Raw genomic sequence first — 25,114 nt, 5'->3', positions numbered from 1 at the left:
GTTCCACAACGGGAGAGGCCACAGCAGTGAGAGGCCCGTGTACCGCAAAAAAAAAAAAAAAAAAGAAACAGAAAAACTCAGTGTTTACCAAAGTGTAGTGCTTATTCCCAGAGTTATGCAAGGTCATTTTAGATGGTGTACAAACAAACTTTAAAGGGTTTATATAATGATTACATGTTTATTTTGCTATGAATTAGGAAAAAAATCTCTAATATAAAATCCATGATTTAATGGTTATTAATTGTGGCAGGAATTGCTAGCTGTCCATTAAAATCCATCCTGCTTTGTTTGGTGCACAACCAGACCACGTTTCCCAGCCTTCCTTGCAATTAGACTGACCGTGTGCCTAAGTTCTTCCCAGTAGAACCTGAGTGGAAGTGAGGACTGTCACGTCCAGGCCTGGCCCAATTTTCCCCAATATTCACTCCTTCCTGCTCCTCCCCACTCCAGCTGGACTAGATTTAACACCAACTACAACATTAGAAGCCATGAATTAAAGATAGCAAAGCCGCCACTGTCTAGATCAGGGGTCAGCAAACTGTGGCCCATGGGCCAAATCTGGTCCACCACCTGTTTTTTGTTGGTTTTTTTTTTTAACATCTTTATTGGAGTATAACCGCTTTACAATGTTTCTGCTATATAACAAAGTTTCTGCTATATAACAAAGTTTCTGCTATATAACAAAGTTTCTGCTATATAACAAAGTGAATCAGTTATACATATACGTATATCCCCATATCCCCTCCCTCTTGCGTCTCCCTGCCACCCTCCCTATCCCACCCTTGTAGGTGGTCACAAAGCACCAAGCTGATCTCCCTGTGCTATGCGGCTGCTTCCCACTAGCTATCTATTTTACATTTGGTAATATATACAAGTCCATGCCACTCTCTCACTTCATCCCAGCTTACCCTTCCCCCTCCCCGTGTCCTCAAGTCCATTCTCAATGTCTGTGACTTTATTTCTGTCTTGCCCACCACGTGTTTTTAAAGTAAAGTTTTACTGAAACACAGTCATGCCCATTTGCCTAGGTATTGTCCATGCTGCTTTTGCTACAACAGTAGAGATGAGTAGTTCCATGGAGACCATATAACCTGCGGAGCCTAAAATATTTACTATCTGGTCCTTTATAGCAAATGTCTGCTGACCCCCTGGTTTGATCCCTGAATGGAGGACAGCCACCTTGTTGACCTGAACCACACCCAAGTTCTTTATATAACAAGAAATAAGCCACTAAATTCTGAACCTATTTGTAACCATAATTTACTCCCCTCTCTCAATACATTCTCACTCAACAGGAGCTAAACTAGGCAGTCCCACGTGATTGCCCGATGGAGACAGCATGACCACCAGTTGTTTGTACCATGTAGGGTGACCACTTGTGCCCATGGTGAGTGACTCTCTCCCCACTGGGAACCACCCCCAGGCCAAAATTTCCACAGGTACTCTGCCTCAGTCAGTCCTAGGACTGGACTGACCCCAGGGTGTCTAGCAACAGAATTACAACAGAGCATCAAAGGCCTTGAGAGGTGTGAACATAATGTGATTTCTGCCCAGTGATCTAAGTATCAAAAGGAAGAAGGTCCCTGAAGCTCAAGGAAATGGCTACAGTAATGATGACCCTTGATGAAGCCAATGCCTGGTCACCTAACAGGTGGTCATATGGTGGACAAGTTTGTCCCTGCCCTTATACTACTAACTGACCATCAATGGTCCACTTTTCCCGTTGAGTATTTATTTTCAGGTGTACACTTCTGTAAATCAATTAGAGGAGTTATTACCTATATACTTATTCACTTTTTATTTTTACCATTATTTTAATTTTTAAAAATACAATGACACATTTCCATGCTTACTATTAGTACATAGTACGTTATACAGGTCTTCCCTTTATGGAAATGGTTAAAAATTTTTTTGAATAAGTTTGTTAAAGTAAAAAATTAATCTAAAGAAAACTGGTAATAGTAATACAGATGGTATACTGATATGGCAAAAAAAACATGATGCTATTATGAGAATAACTGAGGTTCCAGAAACACTGCCTATGTCTAGGCTGCATTGGAAAATGCCATATAATTCTAGATTCACAGAATGTTGATACAGGGTAGGTGGTGCATGAGAGATCACCTCACCCATAGCCACCCCTGCCTCTCACCACTCCCTTTCCAGAACAGATGCCCGAATGTCACCCAGTGGGGTTTCCAGATTTCTGGTCTCCCAGTGCAGTGTTCTCCCTCATAGACAAAGCCCAGTAATGGGCCTAGTAGGACACAAGCTCATACTTGTCCAGTGCTTGTTTTGGTGCATATGCTCCAAAACATGGTGTATATGCTCTCCATATATCTTTTGAGTAAATTGATGGAGATGGAAAGGTTTGGGGGTAGCTAATTTGGAGGCCCCACAGGTGTCTTCTCTCCTAAGACCTGCCCAGCTGCTTAGGAGTTAGGGTTAGTTCCTAGGATTTTACTTTCCAGATCATTTAGTTTCATATGGGAAACCTTAGGGAGTTCCCCAAAGGAAAAGTGATAATCCCAATCAACTGCCACTGAAACCTAAGAGCTGTATTACTTATAGCTAATGTGATGCCAAAAGATTGTGCACATTAAGTGAAACGGAGGTTTGGCTTCAGGTTTGGTAGGCTGCACCCACTTCTGCAGAGTCCTTGTGAGCCAGGAAGGGGCATCCAGACTGCAGCCATTCACAGCAAGGTTTGGAAGGGGCTGCCTCTGGTTTTGAAATTATGGGTGTCACAATTGGGTATGTGATTGAACAGTGAGAGTAGGAGAATAATTCATCCCTTTCTTTATATTTTGCTAAGACAGCATCCTACGGTCTTCATAGGCTAAGAACTAGGGCTGTGTTCCTAGGTTAGAAAGGCCAGATGGCCAGGGCAAAAGGCTGGATGGTTATTCCTTGACAGGTGTGTGAATTTTTGTGTTTGAGTGTATATGTGGTGTGGTAAGTGATTAGAAACAGTGCTGTTTTCTGCTTAGGAGGACCACCTGGATTGTCCCATGTGGATAGAATTAGGGGTGCTCTTTATTAGGGTGCTTCTATGACCCATGATTCTTTCCCAGGTAAAAGAGAAGAATCCTAGACAAAGTCAAATTTCATAGAAGCTATCTTCTCTAAGGGCTAACTCTAATGCTGTCACAAAGTCCCCGTCCCTAACACAGGGCTCCCCCTTACTGGCCTGCCATAGTGGCTAGAATGAGTGAAAATGAGCATCCTTTATAGAATTTTGGTCTCCAGAAGCTTCATTTCAGCTATATCCTATGCCCTTAGCCAAGAACTCATGAGCTTTTCTGGGATTGTCTTGTGTTTTATAGATGCTGGTTGCTTAACTCTCTCTGATATCAATATTGGTCTGACCTGGACAAAAGCAGGCTTGCTAAATGAAACTGTGAAAGCAGTGTGAGCATAGGGAAGATACAGCTGCCTCTTACTGCCTCTTGCTGGCCTGACTTAAATTTTAAAATGAAACTATAAAGTCTCTTTGCATCTGTCTGTATGTTTATGTGTGTAAATATGCTTGTTGTAGATGTGTGTGTATTTTCTACCTTCTAGATGGCATTTCCAAAATTAATTTGTAAAAAGAGCTCTCTCTATTTAATTGGTTTAAGAAAAATTAAGTGCTTATATAAGTCAAACTCTCAGAAATATAATAGAAACTAGCCCAAATGTTTCTCAAGTTCATATGATCTAAAATAATCTTTAGTAAATAAAAGCTAGTTTAAGTTTATTGGGGTTGTTAGTAAACATAACTTGTGCCACATTGAGAAATTTACTATGAAAATTTATGTTCCTAAAAAATATATTAAATGTATATTAAAATTTTTAAATAAGTTGAATGAGTTTTAATATCAAAAGTAAGCTGGTACAAAATTAAAATTTGGTTTTCTCACTGTTAAAAGGACAGTCTTATTGGACTATTGGTCTGTTCTTCATAAGAGATTGTGAAAGGTTTTTCTTTACCTTTTAAAATAATCTGCCTAGAAAACAAACATCTTGAGACTTGTTAAAATAATCTACCTATGTTTCTGTGTTGTCTTTGATTACTTAGGTAAAACTAGTCCTCTCAGTAGTAAAAGAGCTAAGTTTTGCTCAGAGTATATCACCTTCTATATTTGCCTGCGAAGTCTTTGTCACTTTGGTTAAGTAGATAACTAAGTATTGTTTCACAGTGACCTGTGATCCTAGTTGACTGAGTGTTTTTAAACCTTTTGTTATTTTTGACAAACTTCCCCAAAATCAAATTCTAAATGAAATCTTTTGACCTCAAACTAACTTTGGGATTTTTTGAAGGGTTCCTGGAACACCTTAAAAAATTTATTCTTTCTCCTTTAAAAAAAGAAAGATGTGGGCTTCCCTGGTGGCACAGTGGTTGGGAGTCTGCCTGCTGATGCAGGGGACACGGGTTCGTGCCCCGGTCCGGGGGGATCCCACATGCCGCGGAGCGGCTGGGCCCGTGGGCCATGGCCGCTGAGCCTGCGCGTCCGGAGCCTGTGCTCCGCAACGGGAGAGGCCACAACAGTGAGAGGCCGTGTACCGCAAAAAAAAAAAAAAAAAAAAAAGAAAGAAAGATGTTAAATTAATTAGGTTTATTTAATATATTAAGTTATATGGGAAACATTGTCAGAAAAGAAGTAATACTAAACTTTTTTTTTTTTTTTGAGGTACGCGGGCCTCTCACTGTTGTGGCCTCTCCCGTTGCGGAGCACAGGCTCCGGACGCGCAGGCTCAGCGGCCATGGCCCACGGGCCCAGCCGCTCCGCGGCATGTGGGATTCCCCCGGACCGGGGCACGAACCCGTGTCCCCTGCATCAGCAGGCAGACTCCCAACCACTGCGCCACCAGGGAAGCCCCTAAACTTTTTAATGTTGCATTTATGTTGGTATGTATTATAAGTATTCCAGAAATTGCATGAAATTCCTAAAATCTGAGATGTCCTAGTATGTTATCACTTGTAATTCCAGTTATTATCTTAAAATGTTGTGTGTGTCACAGAAATAACCAAATTTCCTTATCAATTGCATTGTAATGAATTCTAATCAGATCTTTAACCATGGCTATTTTAAGTCTTTTGTTATTTACATATAGTTATTGTTTTACTCTGATGCTTTTGCAAAAGCGTTCCTACAAAAGTGTTTCATCTTCAGAGAAATTCATAGAAAGGATTCTGACAGGTACTCTAGAATACAGATTCCTGATAACTTTCAGATCATACCACAAAACTGGGTAAGAATTTTCAGAACTCTAAGGAAAAACTAGATTCATAGAATTGCTAACAAAAGATCGAGATCAACAATAATTAATTACATAGGACTAAATGAACTGATAAAGATCATTATAATTTTTGGTGATGACTTTTTGTTTGAAACGTTGCTGGTTCTCTTATGTTTTGTTTTTCCAGATTTAAGGAAACCTGTTTTCTTTCTCTTGAAGCTATTGACAAGTTAAATCAGTTATACCTTAGTGAACAAAGACGAAACCTTTACTTTTTCTCCCTACCCAATCCCTTCAAATTTCAGAAACTCTTGAGTATTCTTTTCATGCCAATATAGTTTGCTGTTTCAGTAAGTTCAATAAGAGTCTGTTCTCCTTGTAACAGAACACAATAACATTGGATAGATTATCAAAGTTTTTTTATTAATTAATTTACTTATTTATTTTGACTGCACCAGGTCTTAGTTGAGGCATGCAGACTTCTTAGTTGCAGCATGTGGACTCTTAGTTGAGGCATGCATGCAGGATCTAGTTCCCCAATCAGGGATCGAACCTGGGCCCTCTGCCTTGAGAGCGTGGAGTTTTACCCACTGAACCACCAGGGAAGTCATATATTACCAAAGTTTTGACTAGAATGTCATATTTAAAAGAGATGTAGGGACTTCCCTGGTGGCACAGTGTTTAAGAATCCACCTTCCAATGCAGGGGACGTGGGTTCGATCCCTGGTCAGGGAACTAGATCCTACATGCATGCCACAACTAAGAGTTTGCATGCCACACTAAGGAGCCTGCTGGCCACAACTAAGGAGCACATGTGCTCAACTAAGGAGCCCTCAAGCTGCAACTAAAGAGCACATGTGCTGCAACTGAGCCAGTGAGCTGCAACTAAGGAGCCCGCGGGTTGCAACTAAGGAGTCCACCTGCCACAACTAAGAGCCGGTGCAACAAAAATAAATAATAAAATAAAATAAATAAAAAATTTTTTTAAAAATTCCCAGCTCCGTTTTTAAAAAAAGAGAGATGTATAAGGCTCAAATTGACCAGACAACTTTAAGGAACTGCTTGAAAAAATCAGCCTGGTACCTTGCTTACAGGGTTCCCAGCAACCTTACCAGGTGAGTAAGGCAGGTAACTTCCTGGCAGACCCAGGAACCTCAAGAAGAGAGGAATTTACCCAAACTATAGGTATTGCAAGTAAAAACTGATGGTGAGTTCTTGGCCTTAGAGACTTTTTAAGAGTTCAGTCTGAGATTCCTTATGAAAAGTGCCAATGAAGCAGTCTCAAAAAGAACGTATATGGTCAACTATTCTTGCTGCACTTATGTAAATAATCAAGCCAAATTCGATACAAACAAATTAAGTTTTACTGTGATTATCCTTGGAAAATAAGAAATGTGGATGGTTGTAGAGAGAAAAATTATTTTTGCATAATCCTGATAATTGCCTTTGAGGTTTTGCTATATACCTGTTAATTGGACTGGATCTTGAATTCTTCTAGTTTCCTCAAATATCTGGCTACAAATCTCCAAACTAATGTTTCTAATTATCTCCCACCCTTCTGATTTAGAATCACTAAGAACAAAGACTGCCCTTGGATCTCCTTGGAAGGATCCAGGTCTTTCTCCTACTACCCAGACGGCAGCCAAACTTCAGGAACTTGAACCTTAGATGTATAACTCACAGCTGAAAAAGGCTCCACCTGTCATCTGGTCCTGTACAAATGCTGGAGGCCACCACATCAAATTGACTGGAGAGAAGCAGCTGACATCAAGGTAGACTTCTTCCACCAAAGATGTCGGATCGGGACGTCATACTTTAACTAAATATGAAACCTTTTTTTTCTTCTCTTTCTTTCCTTTACTCTGGCATTGGCCTAGAAAGATGATGCCATTATCCATATCTCCAAGACCATTGCTAAAGGGGGTAAGTTTTCAGACTGCTGGATTTGTTGTTTAAAAAACTCTTATCTGTCCATGATGCCAGGGTCACCCTGGTCCATTTCCTTATCTCTGGTTAACAGCCCCAAACTTGGGAAACCTTGTGTCCAGGCTCTATGCAAAGAAAAGTACATGAGGAAAGGGTAACCAGAATAAAACTGCCTGTGTGGTCTACAGACCCTTTTACTGGCCTCCACGGCTGTCACCTTTCCAATCCTGAGCCAAAAACTTAAATGGGAATTACCAGGAGGCATTCAGTTTTCAAGATTCGCTTCCTTTGAAGGAAGGCCCTACTTCCCTGGTTAGGAGTAAATGTAAATGTGGCTGTGATCAGGAGCCTCTTCTTAACTCTTGAAAGTATTATGGAATCTGCCACTAAAGCAATAGCTCAGAAAAATTCTGAGACTCTGGCCCAAGTTGTTTTTGATAATAGGATAGCCCTTGATTATCTTTTAGCTGAGCAAAGAGGTAACTGTGCTTTGGCCAACACCACTTGCTGCACTTGGATTAATATTTCTGAGGAAGTAACTTAGTTACATAAGAACAGTTATATAAGATCACTGAGCAAGCCACTTGGCTTTAAAAAGTGACTTCTTCAATAAGTCTTTCTTGGACTTATTTGATTTTGATTGGTTTGGGTCTTAGGGACCATGGCTCTAGAGTGCACTCCAAACATTGAGAATTATCTTGCTAATTACAATCATAATCATTTCTGTGGTGCATTGTATTCTCCCAAAGGTTTTAAATACGCGTTCATACGCGTTCCCAGCTGCTAACGACCACGCAAATGATCTCACTAAGATAAAGACACAGACCTACTAGAGAATAGACTTGAGGATATGGGGAGGGGGAAGGGTAAACTGTGACAAAGTGAGAGAGTGGCATGGACATATATACACTACCAAACGTAAAATAGATAGCTAGTGGGAAGCAGCCGCATAGCACAGGGAGATCAGCTCAGTGGTTTGTGACCACCTAGAGGGGTGGGATAGGGAGGGTGGGAGGGAGGGAGACGCAAGAGGGAAGAGATATGGGAACATATGTATATGTATAACTGATTCACTTCGTTATAAAGCAGAAACTAACACACCATTGTAAAGCAATTATACTCCAATAAAGATGTTAAAAAAAAGAAAAGAAGGAAAGAGAATAACCACTTAAGTATTATGAACCTGAAGCCATGACCTGTGACCGTCACGGGGATTAGACAAAAACATGATGAGCTATGGACACCACACAAAGGATCCACAAAAGTGACCGGTAGCTGAGAGTGGTGCTGATGCCTTAGATTTTGATCGCATCTCTCAGTTAAGCCAAGAATTTGATCAAAAGAGGGGAAATGTTAAAAAAAAAAAAAAAGAAACAACAGACCCCAAATACAGTCACTTGTGCTAAGCCCTCGTCACCAAATGAGGATTTAGTACCTAACTTAATTGTAGTTTCAACCTTCCCCAGGAATGTAATCTTAACCAGTCAGTCTGGAATTTCCTGGTCAGCACCAGTGAGGTAGTATGCCTAATAGACCCTCTTATCCCCTCAAAGAAGGTAACCCTGCCTGAAATCATCATTTTTGTTTGTTTATGACTTCCTTGTCCTACTTCTTCTCTGCCTTTAAAACCTTTTCTGCTTGCTAGATGGGATGCCACTTGGTTCGTGAATCATTTGAAAAGCCAATTAGATCTTCAAATTTACGAAGTAGAACTTTGTTTTTTAATATGGGATATTATACACGATGGGATTTTTAAAATATTTATTTTTTTGAAATACAATACACATACCATAACATTCACCTTTTTAAAGTGTACAGTTTAGTGATATTAGTAGATTCACAAAGTTGTTTAACCATCACCAGTATCCAATCTCAGAAAATTTTCATCACACCTAAAAGAAACCTTATACCCATTAGGAGTCATTCCTTATTCCCCTCGTCCCCAGCCCATAGAAACCTCTAATCTACGTTCTGTCTCTATGGATTTGCTTATTGTGAACATCTCATAAATAGAATCATACAATATCTGGACTTTTGTGTCTGGCTTTTTCCATTAGCATACTGTTTTTAAGGTTCCTCCACATTGTAGCAAGTATCCGTACTTCATTTCTTCTTATGTCTGAATAATATTCCATTGTGTGGTTAGATCATATCTCTTTGTCCATTCATCAGTTGATGGACATTTTGATTGTTTCCACTTTCGACTTTTTTGAAGAATGCTGCTATTTGAGTACAAGTTTTTGTGTGGACATATTTTCAGTTAGCTTGGGTATATACCTAGGAGTGAAATTGCTATGAAATATGGTAATTCTAAGTTTAATTTTTTAATTTTTTCTAAGTTTAATTTTTGACGAACTGCCGAACTGTGTCCCGAAGCAGCCATAACTATTTTATAACCTGTTTTATTTTCCTTCACGATGGATCATGACTGTATTCCCTTGTCCATATGTAGAGGTATGCATCTCTAGTTTGAGTGAATGTGTAGTATTGTCTTAGCCAGCTAAGTATCAATATCACAGTGTATTTGGAGAATTCTCTTTTATTGGACACTTAATGATTCAATGAATCAGGCTTTAAGCATCCTCCTTGCATCCCCATCGGGTAAATGACACTCTTCCAGGTATACCCAGAGCACTTTGTATCCCTTTATTTTGGTGCTTTCACATTGCATAGCAAGCCACCCCTTCCCCCATCTATCTTATCTATTACATGGTGAGCTCCTCTGGGCACTAGAACATGTCTTAAATTTATCTTTGTATCCATACTACCTAGCACAGAGGCAGGCATTTGATAAATGTTTGAAGAATGAATAAATAAAGGGAATAATGAATAAATGGAAGGATGGATGGTTAGAGCGAGGGATTATGAAGAGATGGAGTTCCTTTACTATAAGAACATTCTGTCCAAAGATCCCTGCGTGGAGAGGTAATGAATTCCCTGACCCTGGAGGTGTGCAACAGGAGGCTGAGTTAATTGCCAGGAATATTGAAAAGTTAATCCAGGCATCAAAAGGGAAATGGGATGAAATTTAAGATGCTTCCAAAGTGGAAAGCATGGAACTCTATGAAATAGAAGCTCAGGGAAGCTAAGAGATTTGCCCTAAGTTCTCCAGCTGGGCAGCTGTGGAGCTAGGAGTCGCTCTGAAAGTTTTCAAGTTGTTCTGAGGACCCCAGGCCAAAGCCTCCCCTTGTCTAAAGGCCTCTGTCTGCTTGTGTCTGCCTTGGGTAGCCCACAGCACACTAAGGTTGGAGTCCAGGAAGGGAAAAACACTTATGAAACAAGTTGTTGAATGAGCAGGTGGCTATCTGTAATCAGAGAGTTTAATCCAGACTCTTTTGATAAAAGAGGGTAAACTCTGGGAGGGCGGGGCTTGGAAGCGCCAACAGCCGCCCATTGCATCTTTGGGAAGGGGAAGAGCTTTTCTGTTGTCTCTTCATCAGGCTATTGGGTGGTGGGTGCAGAGCTGGGGGTGGGAGCTGGAGGGGGGCGGGAACTGGGGGATGGACTCCTAAGGCCCTCTATGGGCACAGAGACCTGCAGGCCCAGAAGTTGCTGTCCTTCCACGATGTGGCTTCTTCTTCTGGTCCTGACCTCCCTCGCCACTTCCACGGCTTGGGGTGAGTTCTTCTGAAATGCAAATAGCGGGGGCATCTTTGGAAATCTTCCTGGGGGACAAGGTAGAGGAGATGCATACAGGGCAAAGGAGTGACAGGCCGGGTTCTGCAGTAGCACGTGCTGTCAGGACTCTGAGTCTCTGCCCAGCCAGTCCCAGTGACAGGAGACAGAGAGGAAGGTAACCGGACTATGCCACGTGCAGGAGGGCAGCCAGCTAACCTCGCCCCTGGCAGTTGAGGACTTTGGCAAGCCCCGTGTATCAAGGCAACCCCTTGATTATTAGTCCAGATATTGCCAAAAGTGGGTTAGCAGAATATTGATATCCACTCTGGAGTCAGAGTGTGTGGGTTCGCATCCAGCTCAGCACTTAGTAGCTGTGTGTTCTTCGGCGAGGGATGTCCCTTTTCTGTGCCTCAGTTTTGCATTTCTAAAATGGGGGTGACAACTGTATCTACCTCACTGGGCTGTTGTAAGGTTGAAATGGGTTGTTGTTTCTAAAGAGTGCCTGGAATGGAGAAAGAAAAATAAAGTAATTCATAAATAAAGGGGTTGTTTTAAGATATAGTGTATTAATAGACAGTCTGAGGTGTGGTAAGGCCACGGATCAGGAGCCAACTGCCACTGAAAAGATAGTTTGTTACTCACAGCTCCCCAGAGGAGAGGGCGTGACACCACCATGGTGGGCCACAGGTGAGGCACCGGGTGCATCAGGAGGCAGAGGAAGGAAGGAGGAATTGGGCGCAAGAACCTTTATCTTGGTTGCTGGGGGCAAGGTAGAGGTGAAGCAGAATAAGCAGGTTTGGGATTGGCAAACTAGCCAATTGCAATGGGCTCTGGGGCTTAGGGAGTTCCCACAGTTGTCAGGTACTTGGCCTGGAGTGATTAGGGCAGGATGATAGTGGCCAGATGTGGAGGGCCTGGTAAAGAAGGTAGTTGGGGTACAGGCTCTGGCACGCTTGAAGGGGAAGTTCATTCCTATCATTAGGGATTGGCGAACTCTGGGAGGGGCATCCCTCCAGAATCAGCAAGGCCCCAGATGTCAAGGCATCAGAATACAGAACATAAAAGACCTGGTTAATACAAGGGTGCAGCAAGGGACCTCAGAATGCATCTGTGCCATTTTATAGGTGGGGAAACTGAGACTCAGAGAGGGAAATGTACATGCCCAAGGTCAACCGGAAAATCATGCTCTGAATTCTATCTCTAACTCCTGAGTCCAGAGCCGGTGCTCTGGCTGTCAGTGCACTGACAGCCCAGGCTCCACTGGGTTTTTTCTTCCTGCACCTATGACACTGTGAGAGGCCTGGAACTGAGGGTAAGAGCAGAGTAAGAACCAAATTAGGGGCAGATTATTCCCTTACTGCTGTTTACCCCCTGGCAGGGCCATGCCAGTTCTACCTTTAGAAAGTCCATACTGGCTGCCTCCATTTCCTCAGTTACCTCATCTGTAAAATGGACATATTAATGTCTACCTAGCAAGGCTTTTGTGAAGATTAGTTTAAAGGAACTGGAATGCCCATGTAGCACATAGTAAGTGCTCAGTATACAAACATTACATATAACACAAGTGGTAACTGCTGCTGTTACCAGTATTGCCTATACCTCTCAGCCAATCGCCCACTTTTGCACCCTTGCCATTTGGACATCTGTCCACTTCATCTCTCTTGAGGGTTATCATCGGATTTGTCTGTAAGACCAAATCTGGGTTATTCTTTTCTATTCTGGCCACATACTTTGAGAGAGAGGTTGACCTTGTGTCTATATATAAAGGGGAACAATTGGGAGGCTGAGAGGCTGGAAATCATTTCCTGTTAGGATGCTTAAACAAACTGAAGCTGTTGAGGACGGACAAGAGAAGACTTGAGGGATGAGTATGAACATGGGTCACTAAGGCTGCCTGTCACATGAAGGTGCAGGATGTCCCAGAGCAGGTAGGACCAGGACTGATGTGGCAGCTTCAGGGAGACGCATTTCAGCTCAGTGAGAAAGAACTGTCTGCTCCACGAGAAGGGGACAGATGGAATCTGAGCCCGTCTCGCTCCCTCTGGATGACCGTGCTCAGAGCCAGCAGAAGGGGCCTCTTCAAGCTGATTGTGTCACTCTCTTTTACTCCAGTATGGTTCACTGCTGCTCATTTACCCACTAAATAAAGGCCGAATCACTGGCCTGGCGTTTGAGACCCTCCCAGACATGAACCTGTCTCATCTAGGGTTATGTTCCTCCCCCATTACTCTTCCTGACCCAAATGGGCCAATCGCTCTTCCTCAAGCAGGTCTTGCACTTTGCTGTCGCAGAGCCTCACCTCTGCACAATCTCATCTCTGTTTATACCTTTAAGCACCCTCTTCCACCTCCCCTTGTCACTCCTTCCACTACTGCAAGTCCCAGCTCCAAGGTCACTGCCTCCATGAAGCCACCAGTCAGAAGGCCTCGCTCCCTCTTCTGTCTCCTATGGCACCTTACTTGGTACGTCTCTCAGGACACGGACCACTTTCTTCCCAGCAGTAGGGTCAGGTATGTATGTGGCTCATCCTCCACGTAAGGCCAGATTTCTGAGAAGAGCAGCCTGCTCTTGTTCATCCTCTCATCCAGCGTGCAGCTCGGCACCAGCGTCCAGTGATTGTTTCTAGATGCTCCTAAGTGTGGAAACTGAATGCCTTCTTCATTCCCAGTGGCTCTCCTTTTTGCATTTATGTCTTATTTGATGCTGTTATACCTCCAATTCCAATTCGCTCCTTCAGATAGCGCTGTGAGTTAGGAAGGACAGTTAGCTTCACTCTCTCTTACATAAGAAGAAACTGAGGCTTAGAGAGTTGAGGGGACATTCAAGATCACGTGGCAAAAGTAACAAAATTCACCCAGAATCCAGTTCACACCTTCACCACTGACATGTTCTCATTTCCTCTCAATGTCCAGCAGGGCAACCGCCCTCACTGCCTGTTGTGGACACCGCGCAGGGCAGAGTCCTGGGGAAATACGTCAGCTTAGAAGGTTTTGCACAGCCTGTGGCTGTTTTCCTGGGAGTCCCTTTTGCCAGGCCCCCTCGTGGATCCTTGAGGTTTGCTCCGCCGCAGCCTGCAGAACCATGGATCTTCGTGAAGACTACCACCTCTTACCCTCCCATGTAAGTCAAGGCGTGACTCTGGCATCTTCCAGTGGGGATGTTAGCCTCAAAGGGACACAGGAAGGAGCCAAGGCGATCCTCTGAGTGGCTCATACTTTGTTCTGGAATCCTAAGATATTGTAGATACTTACAAACATTTCAGAACTCTCACAGTATTCTAGAGCCATTTATTCAACAAATATTTATGGAGCACCTCCTGTGTGCCAGGCGTGTTCTAGTTTCCTGGGATCCATTAGTGAACAGAACAAAGATCCCACCCTCATGCAGCTTGCATTCTAGCAGGGAGAGACACACTGAACAATAGGCAAAGCAATAGGTTATGTAATATGTTAGAGTAGGATAAGTGCTTTGGAATAAAATAAAGAGTTGAGCAGGTGAGGGGGATCAGAAGTAATGATTCTATTTATTCTCCTGTCTTGAACTTTGTTGTAGTTGGGGAGTGAGGTGGGCCAGATGTGTAGGTGGGGAGTCTTTGGGGTGTTGACCAGTCAAGTTCCCAACTCCCAGGTGTGACTGTTAACCTAGTAAGGAGCAGAGCACTGGTTGGTGTATCCTGGTCACTCTGGCCATGTTGGGCAAAGATGTTGAAGTCATCCCCCAGGACACCTGGGATATCTACATGCATGGATTCAGACCTTTTTCATCTCAGCAAGGCATTTCTGGGAATTTCCAGGGGCCCGCCTCTTCCTGCTTTTTTCTTTTCTTTTCTTTTCTTGTCCTTTCCTTTCCTCTTCTCTCCTCTCCTCTCCTCTCCTTTTCTTTCTTTTCTCTCCTCTACTCTTGCCATCCTCCCTTCCTCCCTCCAACTCTCCCTTCTTTCTTTTCTTTATAATATTCACTGTTTTTATTTCCTGATTGCAAGTGTAATACATACTTATTACAGAAAAGTGAGGAAGTAAAGGTAAGAAAATGAAAATTATATATACTTCTACCACCTAGAGAGAACTGCCATTCATATTTTAGATTCTGTTTTTGTAGTCTCTTACCTATTGCATATTTTATCCCTTAAAATGTAACCACATAAGATTCTGCACACAATTCCAATGTTTATTTTCTTTTTTCCACACCAACACACAATTCTCTGACACCAGCTGGGTGTCCTACAATTCAACTCAATTCTGACACTAACCACCTGGAGACAGCATCATATTATATGGGTTAAAGGCTCAGTCCCACAATACTGCCCTCCGTTTCAGATGATATCTCAAGTCCAAGTTGTTAACCTCTGCTTCTGATCAAATGGCTGTAAGTCACAGGTTCCCATGACCCCCTCCTTGAGTTCCATTAATTTGCTAAAGCAACTCATAAAACTCAGGATGCTAGTTTACTCACTAGATTACTGGTTTATTATGAAGAATATTAAAGGATATGAATCACCAGCCAGATGAAGAGATACATAACATGAGGCACAAAGGAGCTCCTGTCCTGTGGAGTTTTGGTCCCAGCACGTTGGCACTTGGAAGAGTTCTGGTTCACCAACCTGGAGGCTCTCTTAACTCTAGCCTTTTGGGCTTCGGTACATGGGCAGGATTGATGAAATCATTGACCACTGGTGATTGATTCAACCTCCAGCCCCTTTCCCTTCCCCAGAGGTCAGGGGGGTGGATCTGAACGTTCCAAACCTGGAATCACATGTGGTTCTCTTGATAATCAGCTCCCATCCTTAGGTAAGGTCCAGAATCACCTCATTAACACAACAAAAGACACATTTATCACTCTCATCACTTAGGAAATTCCAAGGGTTTTAAGAGCTCTTTGCCAGAAATGGGAAGAAGACCAAAAATATATTTCTTATTATATCACAGGATACAGATACTTTGAATGCCTGCTTTGCTCATTTATAAATGTATCATGAACATCGTTATATGTCATTAAATATCACAGCCTGACATTATATTACACTGGGTACTGAATAATAATTTATTTACCCAATCTCTTATTTGGAATCGTTAAGTTGTTCTTGATGTTTCTGATAATATAATTAGCACCGTGATGAACATCATGTAGCCAAACCTTTATGCACATTCACAGTAGTTTGGGATAAGTTCCAAGAAATGACATTTCTGAGGAAAAGAGTATAACCTTTTGTTAAATTTCCTTCCAGAAATGTTCTAACTACACTCCTTCCATTAATATATGAAAACTTTCATTCACCAGACCCTTGCCAATGCTTGGGATTATTAAAAAATTATTTTGACTATTGGATAGGCAAAATAATAATAATTATCATCATAATTATATAATTTTAAAATTTATTCTGCAATTATCTGAATACTAGGGATGTTGAACTCTCTTTCCCTTTTTTAATTTTTGAGTTTCTTCTTTTATGAATAATATGCCCTTTGCCTTGGTGATCTGGGGAAAGTTCCCCCACGATGGAAATCAAGAGGCTGTCTTTGCAGCTCTGACTCTGCCACTTGACAGCTGTTTCATCCAAACACCTCAGTGCCCCAGTTACCTCATTGACATACTGGGAGCAGTCATGCCTGCTTTCTGGAAATCTGAAAATGTTGCTTATAATGTCCTCAGAAACATAAACACTACGTAGTATGGCTCTTCCTGGCTGTGTGACCTTGGGCAGGTTCTGTAACCTCTCTGTGGCTCAGTTTTCTCAAATGTAAAATGGGGATAATAGTAGAACCTATATCATGGAGCTGATCTGAAGATTAAATATTACCAATTATCTCTGTTGGATCTTTAAGATCCATTATTTGGGCAACAAATAGCACTTGACCAGATGGGTTGATGATAGAATCTTAGCATGTCAATGCTGCAAGACCCTTACAGAAATCACTCCCCTCACTTAGACATGGCAGACTGGGGCCCAGAGCCGAGAAGGAATTCACCCAAGGTCACCCAGCACATAAGTGGCTGAGGCAGGACTAGAATAAAGTTCTCCTAATGTTGCACCACAAATATTTTGTCCTTGACCTGTTACATGCCTTAAATGTCTACAAATAGAGTGACTTCTCATGGTTTTTGGAAGTATCCCATGGACTGGAACACCTGGTTTACCTGGTAGAGGAATGTGGTCACCCCGCACTCACTATGCAGAGCCCAGCAGAGAGTCAGCCGCGACCAGGACATGCAGAAAATGATCCTTTCCCAGGCATGTAAGCAGCATCCTCTTCTTGACACAAGGCATCCTGAAGGCTCCTGGAAGGGGAAGGTGCCAGGCCTTCTCACTATTCAGTCTCCCGGGAGACCTTGGTGAGCCCCAGGTCCCTCCATCGTGATCCCCCAGGTAGCCTCCTACGCATTTCAGTGTCTGGAATCTGGTAAGAACAACTCTATTTACAGGCTTAATTCTCCCGGTCCAAGACCTGGCCTGACCACAGGAGACATCTCCTTGGTCAGCTCTGATTGAACTTCAAGAATTCATTTCTCTCCTTGCCTCTCCCAGGTGCTCCCAAGACCCAGTGGCGGGGCAAGTGATCTCAGAGCTCTTTACCAACAGAAAGGAGAACATTAATCTCAGGTTTTCCGAAGACTGTCTTTACCTAAATATTTACACTCCTGCTGACTTGAGGAAGAGAAGCAGGCTGCCGGTAAGCAGTGGGAACAAATGGTCAAGGCTAGTGTAGACTGGAAGGGGATGAAGGCAGTGTTGTGTTGGGGCGTCTTGGACCAAGGCTGTTCCAGGGGCCCCAGGCTGTTCCCCAGGGGCCCCAGGGCTTTCTTTACCACCACAGCCAAACCTGACATCAGGAAACACAGGTTTTCCACACCTCAGTTTCCCATAGTGACAGACATAGGGCCTCTGGGGGAGTTTGCTGTACATCTGTAATGAACATTTTAATTTTTCTAAGGTCTCTCATGCTAATAGATGGACAAGAAGGATTACTCTTAATTGTTAGATTAGGAATCTGATACCCAGGGTAGCTAAGACATAATTTCCAATGAAGTCAGAGCTGGAAGGAATCTTGGAGATAAGCCAACAACCCAACCGTTCTGTTACAGATAGAGAAACTGAACCCAGTGAGGGGAAGGCGAGGTCGCAGAGTAGGGTTGCAGGACTAGAGCACGGGTCTCCTGATCTCAAGTCATGCTCTTTGACACACACACACACACACACACACACACACACACTAGCAAGTGGAGCCTGTGTGTGGCCTTTCCTCAGCACACAGAGACCTTCTCTGACAAACTTTCAGTGTCTCAGTGTCACAGGTGGAGGGTGCAGAGCCTGGAGCAACAGAGAAGCCCTTTCCTTTGCCTTTGCCAACTATCAAGATTTTATTGTAGATAATTTCACTTCCTAATTTACTTTGACACAAGCTGATGTCCCAGTGAGTCAGCATGTGCAGAATAAATGGAAGCCCAGAGATGGGGCAGCCTTCCAGACTCAGGCTGGAGGGTGGGGCTGGTCTGCTGGGAAAGGAGGGGTCAGTGGGGTAGAGACAGGAGGGGTGTGAGCACCCAGCCATCTCCCAGGAACACCCCTGGCATGGTGCCCAGATGTGGAGGAGGGCATCTGTGAACTTGTGACTAGAAGGTGGCCCTGCATATGCTGGGCTCAAAGAGGTGGGGACAATTGTTCATTCATTCATGCATTCATTCATTCCCCTAGTACATACTCAGCGCCCCCATATGCATAGCTAGAATTGGGGGTTAAGAGAAAGGAGGAACATAAAACCATGACCACACAGCCCCTGCCTTCGAGGATCTTAGCATCTGGGTTGCACAGAGCTGGACTAGCTTCTTCAGCAAATCACTGCTGGCCAGCCCTTGGCTCAGCCTGGACTCAGAGGTGACTGCACACTCAGTCCCTCTGCCCGGAGGTAGGCAGGGATCAGAGATGTAGGAGGAGCAGGGGTTCCAGGAACCTGAAGCTGGAGAACCTCTACTATGGACACAGGCTCTGGAACTGCAGGGTCTGTGTGTAAATCCTGGTTCTGCCTTTTACTAGCTGAGAGACCTGGCTCTGTTTCCTCAAATCAGGGATAATCACACACAAGTGTTCAATGGTGAATATCAAGATTTATGTCAGTGTCTGACACAGCACACGAGGCAAGTCTTGCTGATGCATTAGTTAGAGTTGAAGGGAAGAAATTCCTCCTGCCCCAACAGCCGGCCTACTGCACCGTGGCCATTGGCTGCCATGTGCTGGGCAGCTCAACATATGGACTCTGGAGCCAGACTTCCTGGGTTCAAGTCCTGCCTCCACCACCTGTTAGCTGCGTGACCTCAGGGTGGTTAAGTGCCTCAGTTTTCCTGTCTGTGAAATGGGACAATTGTAGTCCCTATCTTGTGGATGGTTTATTTTTAAATGCTTAGAGCAGTACTTGACACATAGTTCATGTATGAGTTCTTTGATTTTTTTTATTAACAAAATCATTATACTATTATTTTAGCCATTCTCACTTTCTTGCTATGTGAACTCTTTAAATTCAGGGCCATGCATTATGAATTGTCATGTCCACTCTCATCCTTAATTCTTACCACAGTCCCTGGTAGGTTTTCAAATCGTATTCATCAGATGATTGAAGACTTCTTAGAGGAGGTGGCTTTTAGGCTGGGCTTTGGAGGATGGGTGAGATTTGGGGAGCAGAGGAGGCAGTGGAAAGGCCTATTAAGAAGAGGTACCACCCAGGGCGTGTGCTTCTTGACATGGTCATCATTCACGTGAGAAGTTTATTTCACCACACAAAAGGTAACTAAGGTGAAGCTGAAATAAGCTTCTAACCAAGGGCTGTTGCATGCAGAGTGTGCTGAGCTGCGTGAGGGGTCCGGGAGTGAGGACTGTGGGAGTGTTGGGGAGAAGATGGCGCTCTTAGCCTTGGTTGTTCCCATGATGATGTTCTCAGCATGAAGAGCACTGGCAGGAGGTGGCACTGAGGCAGGGGAGACAGGCAGGGGCAGCCAGGGTGCACTGAGTGGGGTGGTGGCCTGGGCCACAGCTGGGAGAACGGGTAGATGACCAAACCAGACAGCCTCTTGAGGTCTTTCCCAGCTTTGCTTCCTATGCCCTGTATGGTTGCTTCCTCCCCATCCAGGTGATGGTGTGGATCCACGGAGGAGGTCTGATGTTGGGCGGGGCATCAACCTATGATGGGCTGGCCCTCTCTGCCCATGAAAACGTGGTGGTGGTGACCGTTCAGTACCGCCTGGGCATCTGGGGATTCTTCAGGTAAGACACTGGACTCTCCTCACGGCACATTGACCCTCAGTGTGGGAGTGCTAGGACCCCACTCTGGTCATGCAAGCCCTCAAAGGGATCTTTGCTAGGTTCCCTACTAAGACATGCAAGTCCCCTCATAATTGGGCTCTACCTACCTTCTCCTTCCCCAGCCACCCTGGTTTACTTACTTGCATGTAAAATGCCTAATCTGCCTGACAAACTCCTATTATTCCTGCAAAACCCAACCCAAATGTTACCTCGTCTGAAATGCTCATCTCTTTTTCACCTGTGCTGCCCAGCATGTTGCATACCTGTAAGGTGACAGTTAACATGCAGCGCAGCAGTTAGAGGCTTATACATCTTACCTCATGGGGAAGGAAAGAAGGAGCAGACTCACGTGGGAGCTCCGTAAAGTCTTGTAGGTGGAGGAACGGGTGGCTGGAACTTGGAGGCTGTAATGAGCACCTGACTCCAGTGGACACGTCTAGGGAGAGGAGCGTAGGGCCCACTCACCCCATTTCCTTCGTGGAGTTTGGCACATGCATGAGCGAAGGCTCGAGTCTCCTCCATGGAGTCTCCGTGGGGACAGGAACTGGACTTCCTGAAGGCACAGTTACTGAGCCTTTTCTGAGTGCACCAGCCCCAGGACCTCTTACCCTCAGATGGCTGGTGGGTGGGCTGGGGAGGCGGTGGTCATCTCACTGGAAAGACCTATGGGCTGGAGGAGGGCTGTCCCAGGCGAGTCGCGTCCCGGGATGTGTCACCTTCACTGAGACTCCTCATGTCCTTCCCCCGCGGCCCACGGCTGCTCCCAGTTACAGTATAACTGCGTACACTCCCCTCTCCCTCTTCCCCAGGCTCTCCTCTACCACGTCAGTCAGGGTTTCACCCCGACCAGACACCACACTGCTCTGGTCCAGGTCACCAGCGGCCCAGCCTTGGCAGCAACCGCACGTCACCCCTCAAACCTTTTTGAAAAATTTTCTTCTCTTGGCTCCTGGCCACCTCCTCCCTCATGGCAGCTCCTTCTCGGCCCCTCCCGGACCCTCCCCTCCCCATCTCAGCCTCTGTGTGCATCTTCTTCTCTGTCCCACTGGTTCCCTGAGTGACCTCAGGGGGCACTTCCAGGCTCCCTATTTTTAGCCCATTTCTCCTTTGAAACCCACAGGTACATCATTAACTACCTCCTGCCATCCCCACGGGACACCTGAGGGCACCTCTCCCTTCCTCGGACAAACTTAACCCTTGACTCCCGATGCCCCTGCCCCAAACCCTCCTCCTTTCTCCACAGGGCCTCCTGCTCAGCTGCAGGCAGCTCCACCCTTCCAGTTACTCAGGATAAAAGCCTGGGGGCACTTGGATTCTTTTCTTTTTCTCACACGCCACATCCAGTCACCAGCAAATCCTCTTGGCTCCACTTTTACAATATGTTCAGAATCCAGCCACTTCTCACCTCCTCCCTTGTAGTCACCCTGTTTAAAGCACTCTGTGTCTCTCCCCTGGATTGTTGTAATAACACCTACTTTTATAACCCTGCTATTTTACACCGTGTCTGATCCACACAGTAGCCAAAGTGATCATTTAAGACATAAATGGAATCATGTCATCCCTGCAATGGCTTCCTAACTTACTCAAGATGACATTGACATCCTTACCGAGGCCCTCAGGGCCCTCTGTAGCTGTAGGTCCTAGACTCACACTTTTTTCCACGGGACGCTGGGGCCTTTACATGTGCTGTTTCTTCTGCCTGGAATTCCCTTTGGAACTGTAGAATAGTAGATGCTCAATAAATAGATGTGGGATGGATGTATAGAGCGCTACAGCGGAACAATGCTGCAGGATGGGAGGCAGGTGAAGACCCCAGTGTCAGGGCTCTGGAAGCCCAGTCTCTTGCAGAAGGCTCACCCAGACCCCCAGCCCCATCTGTGGTCCTGAGAGCCCTGCTGTGACATCTCTGCTCTCAACCCCACCCTGTTCTCTTACAGCACAGGGGATGAACACAGCCAGGGGAACTGGGGTCACTTGGACCAGTTGGCAGCACTGCACTGGGTCCAGGAGAACACTGCCGACTTTGGAGGGTATCCAGGCTCTGTGACCATCTCTGGAGGGTCAGCAGGAGGGGAAAGTGTCTCTATTCTTGTAAGTGTTCCTGGCCCTGATGTGGCTACTGATGGGACTCCTTGCAGACCAGCCAGTCTAGTCATGGGACCTGGTTCAAGGCTGACCCTACTCTGTGCAGCATCAGATGGTGGAAAGTTGCGGCCAAACCCTCCTTGGACCGCAGGAAGCTCAGAATTCAGCTTAGCATCCTGGGGCCATATCTCCAGCCATGGCTGCAACGGAGACATTCCTCCTGTCCTGTGTTGATTGAGCTCTTACTCTCCTTCCTAATCATTTTACTATTAGTACTCACCTCACTCCTCTTGGGAAGTAGGGGTGGGTGTAAATTCTGGATAAGAGGAGGCAACCATGAAGTTGGGTGCGATGTCATTATTTGGCTTGAAGCCAGACCTACAATTCAAGGGGACACGAACACTAAGAACAGGTCAGAGGCCTCCTCTGGGGAGGTCTGATGGCTTGTTTATGCTCAGGAAGGAGGGCAGCAGCGTCTGGGGCTGAGGATGGAGCTGGGCTGGGGGAGGAGAGGTAGAGAGAGGAAGGAGGTTGGAAGGGGGGATGGGACCCGGGAAATGGAACACAGACACGACCTGGGAGCCTGATGTGGGAATGGCAGTTGGGAGACACCGAGGGAAGCAAAGGTGGAAAACCAGATTAGAAGGTGCTGGGAGCTGTTAGAAACCCTCCAGCTGCCTCACAGTTGAGCAGAGGGTCAGTGCTATTACTGCATTTTAAAAGCATATCTTGGTTTCATAGTGGAACACTCAGAGGAAAATGATTTTATATTTTGTAAAGTGGAGAAAAGGAAAAGTACAGATAATCTCAAAGAAACAAAAAGTCTTTCCCAGTCCCATTATCCTTGGATACTCACCATGAACATTTTTTTTTTTTTTTTTTCCGGTACGTGGGCCTCTCACGGTTGTGGCCTCTACTGTTGCGGAGCACAGGCTCCAGACGCATAGGCTCAGCGGCCATAGCTCACGGTCTTAGCCGCTCTGCGGCATGTGGGATCTTCCTGGACCGGGGCACGAACCCACGTCCCCTGCATCAGCAGGTGGACTCTCAACCATTGCGCCACCAGGGAAGCCCATGAACACTTTTTTTAATGTTTATTTTTTAATTATTTTTTTCTTATTAGTTATCCATTTTATACACATCAGTGTATACATGTCAGTCCCAATCGCCCAATTCATCACACACACACCCCACCCCCTGCCACTTCCCCCCTTGGTGTCCATACGTTTGTTCTCTACTTCGGTGTCTCAATTTCTGCTCGCAAACTGGTTCATCTGTACCATTTTTCTAGGTTCCACATACATGCGTTAATATACGATATTTGTTTTTCTCTTTCTGACTTACTTCACTCTGTATGACAGTCTCTACAGGCATCCACCTCTCTACAAATGACCCACATCTCTACAAATGACCCAAGTTCGTTCCTTTTTATGGCTGAGTAATATTCCATTGTATATATGTACCACATCTTCTTTATCCATTCATCTGTCAATGGGCATTTAGGTTGCTTCCATGACCTGGCTATTGTAAATAGTGCTGCAATGAACATTGGGGTGCATGTGTCTTTTTGAATTACGTTTTTCTCTGAGTATATGCCCAGTAGTGGGATTGCTGGGTCATATGGTAATTCTACTTTTAGTTCTTTAAGGAACTTCCATACTGTTCTCCATAGTGGCTATATCAATTTACATTTCCACCAACAGTGCAAGAGGGTTCCCTTTTCTCCACACCCTCTCCAGCATTTGCTGTTTGTAGATTTTCTGATGATGCCCATTTTAACTGGTGTGAGATGATACCTCATTGTAGTTTTGATTTGCATTTCTCTAATAATTAGTGATGTTGAGCAGCTTTTCATGTGCTTTTTGGCCATCTGTATGTCTTCTTTGGAGAAATGTCTGTTTAGGTCTTCTGCCCATTTTTGGAATGGGTCTTTTTTTTTTTTAATATTGAGCTGCCTGAGCTGTTTATATATTTTGGAGATTAATCCTTTGTCCGATGATTCATTTGCAAATATTTTCTCCCATTCTGAGAGTTGTCTTTTCATCTTGTTTATGGTTTCCTTTGCTGTGCAAAAGCTTTGAAGTTTCATTAGGTCCCATTTGTTTATTTTTGTTTTTATTTCCATTACTCTAGGAGGTGAATCAAAAAAAATCTTGCTGCAATTTATGTCAAAGAGTGTTCTTCCTCTGTTTTCCTCTAAGAGTTTTATAGTGTCCGGTCTTACATTTAGGTCTCTAATCCATTTTGAGTTTATTTTTGTGTATGGTGTTAGGGAGTGTTCTAATTTCATTATTTTACATGTAGCTGTCCAGTTTTCCCAGCACCACTTATTGAAAAGACTGTCTTTTCTCCATTCTATATCCTTGCCTCCTTTGTCATAGATTAGTTGACCATAAGTGTGTGGGTTTATCTCTGGGCTTTCTATCCTGTTCCATTTATCTATATTTCTGTTTTTGTGCCAGTACCATATTGTCTTGATTACTGTAGCTTTGTAGTATAGTCTGAAGTCAGGGAGTCTGATCTGTCCAGCTGTGTTTTTTTCCTCAAGACTGCTTTGGCTGTTTGGGGTCTTTTGTGTCTCCATACAAATTTTAAGAGTTTTTGTTCTAGTTCTGTAAAACATGCCATTGGTAATTTGATAGGGATTGCATTGAATCTGTAGATTGCTTTGGGTAGGATAGTCATTTTCACAATATTGATTCTTCCAATCCAAGAACGTGGTATATCTCTCCATCTGTTGGTATCATCTTTAATTTCTTTCATCAGTGTCTTAAGTTTTCTGCATACAGGTCTTTTGTCTCCCTAGGTAGTTTTATTCCTAGGTATTTTATTCCTTTTGCTGCAATGGTAAATGGGAGTGTTTCCTTAATTTTTCTTTCAGATTTTTCATCATTAGTGTATAGGAATGCAAGAGATTTCTGTGCATTTATTTTGTATCCTGCAAGTTTACCAAATTCATTGATTAGCTCTAGT

At 44.3% G+C, this 25,114-nt stretch overlaps 1 protein-coding gene across 1 annotated transcript in view; it reads left to right on the top strand.

Moving 5' to 3' along the window:
- Positions 1-13,660: 13,660 nt before the first annotated feature.
- The window catches only part of LOC309977038 (liver carboxylesterase-like), a gene marked incomplete at its 5' end in the record, with an annotated part of 36,427 nt that continues 24,973 nt past the window's right edge, over positions 13,661-25,114 (top strand). The window contains 4 exons of the mRNA XM_082862955.1: positions 13,661-13,887; positions 17,291-17,435; positions 19,884-20,017; positions 21,994-22,147. Coding sequence (XP_082719081.1) covers positions 13,661-13,887; positions 17,291-17,435; positions 19,884-20,017; positions 21,994-22,147 — 660 coding nt within the window. The remainder of the gene's footprint in view (positions 13,888-17,290; positions 17,436-19,883; positions 20,018-21,993; positions 22,148-25,114) is intronic.

Source organism: Leucopleurus acutus, assembly GCF_964270905.1.
Source record: "Leucopleurus acutus genome assembly, chromosome: 20".
NCBI classification, from domain to species: Eukaryota; Metazoa; Chordata; class Mammalia; order Artiodactyla; family Delphinidae; genus Leucopleurus; species Leucopleurus acutus.
Note: the sequence above shows the minus strand (reverse complement) of the source record. Positions and strands in the feature narration are given on the sequence as shown.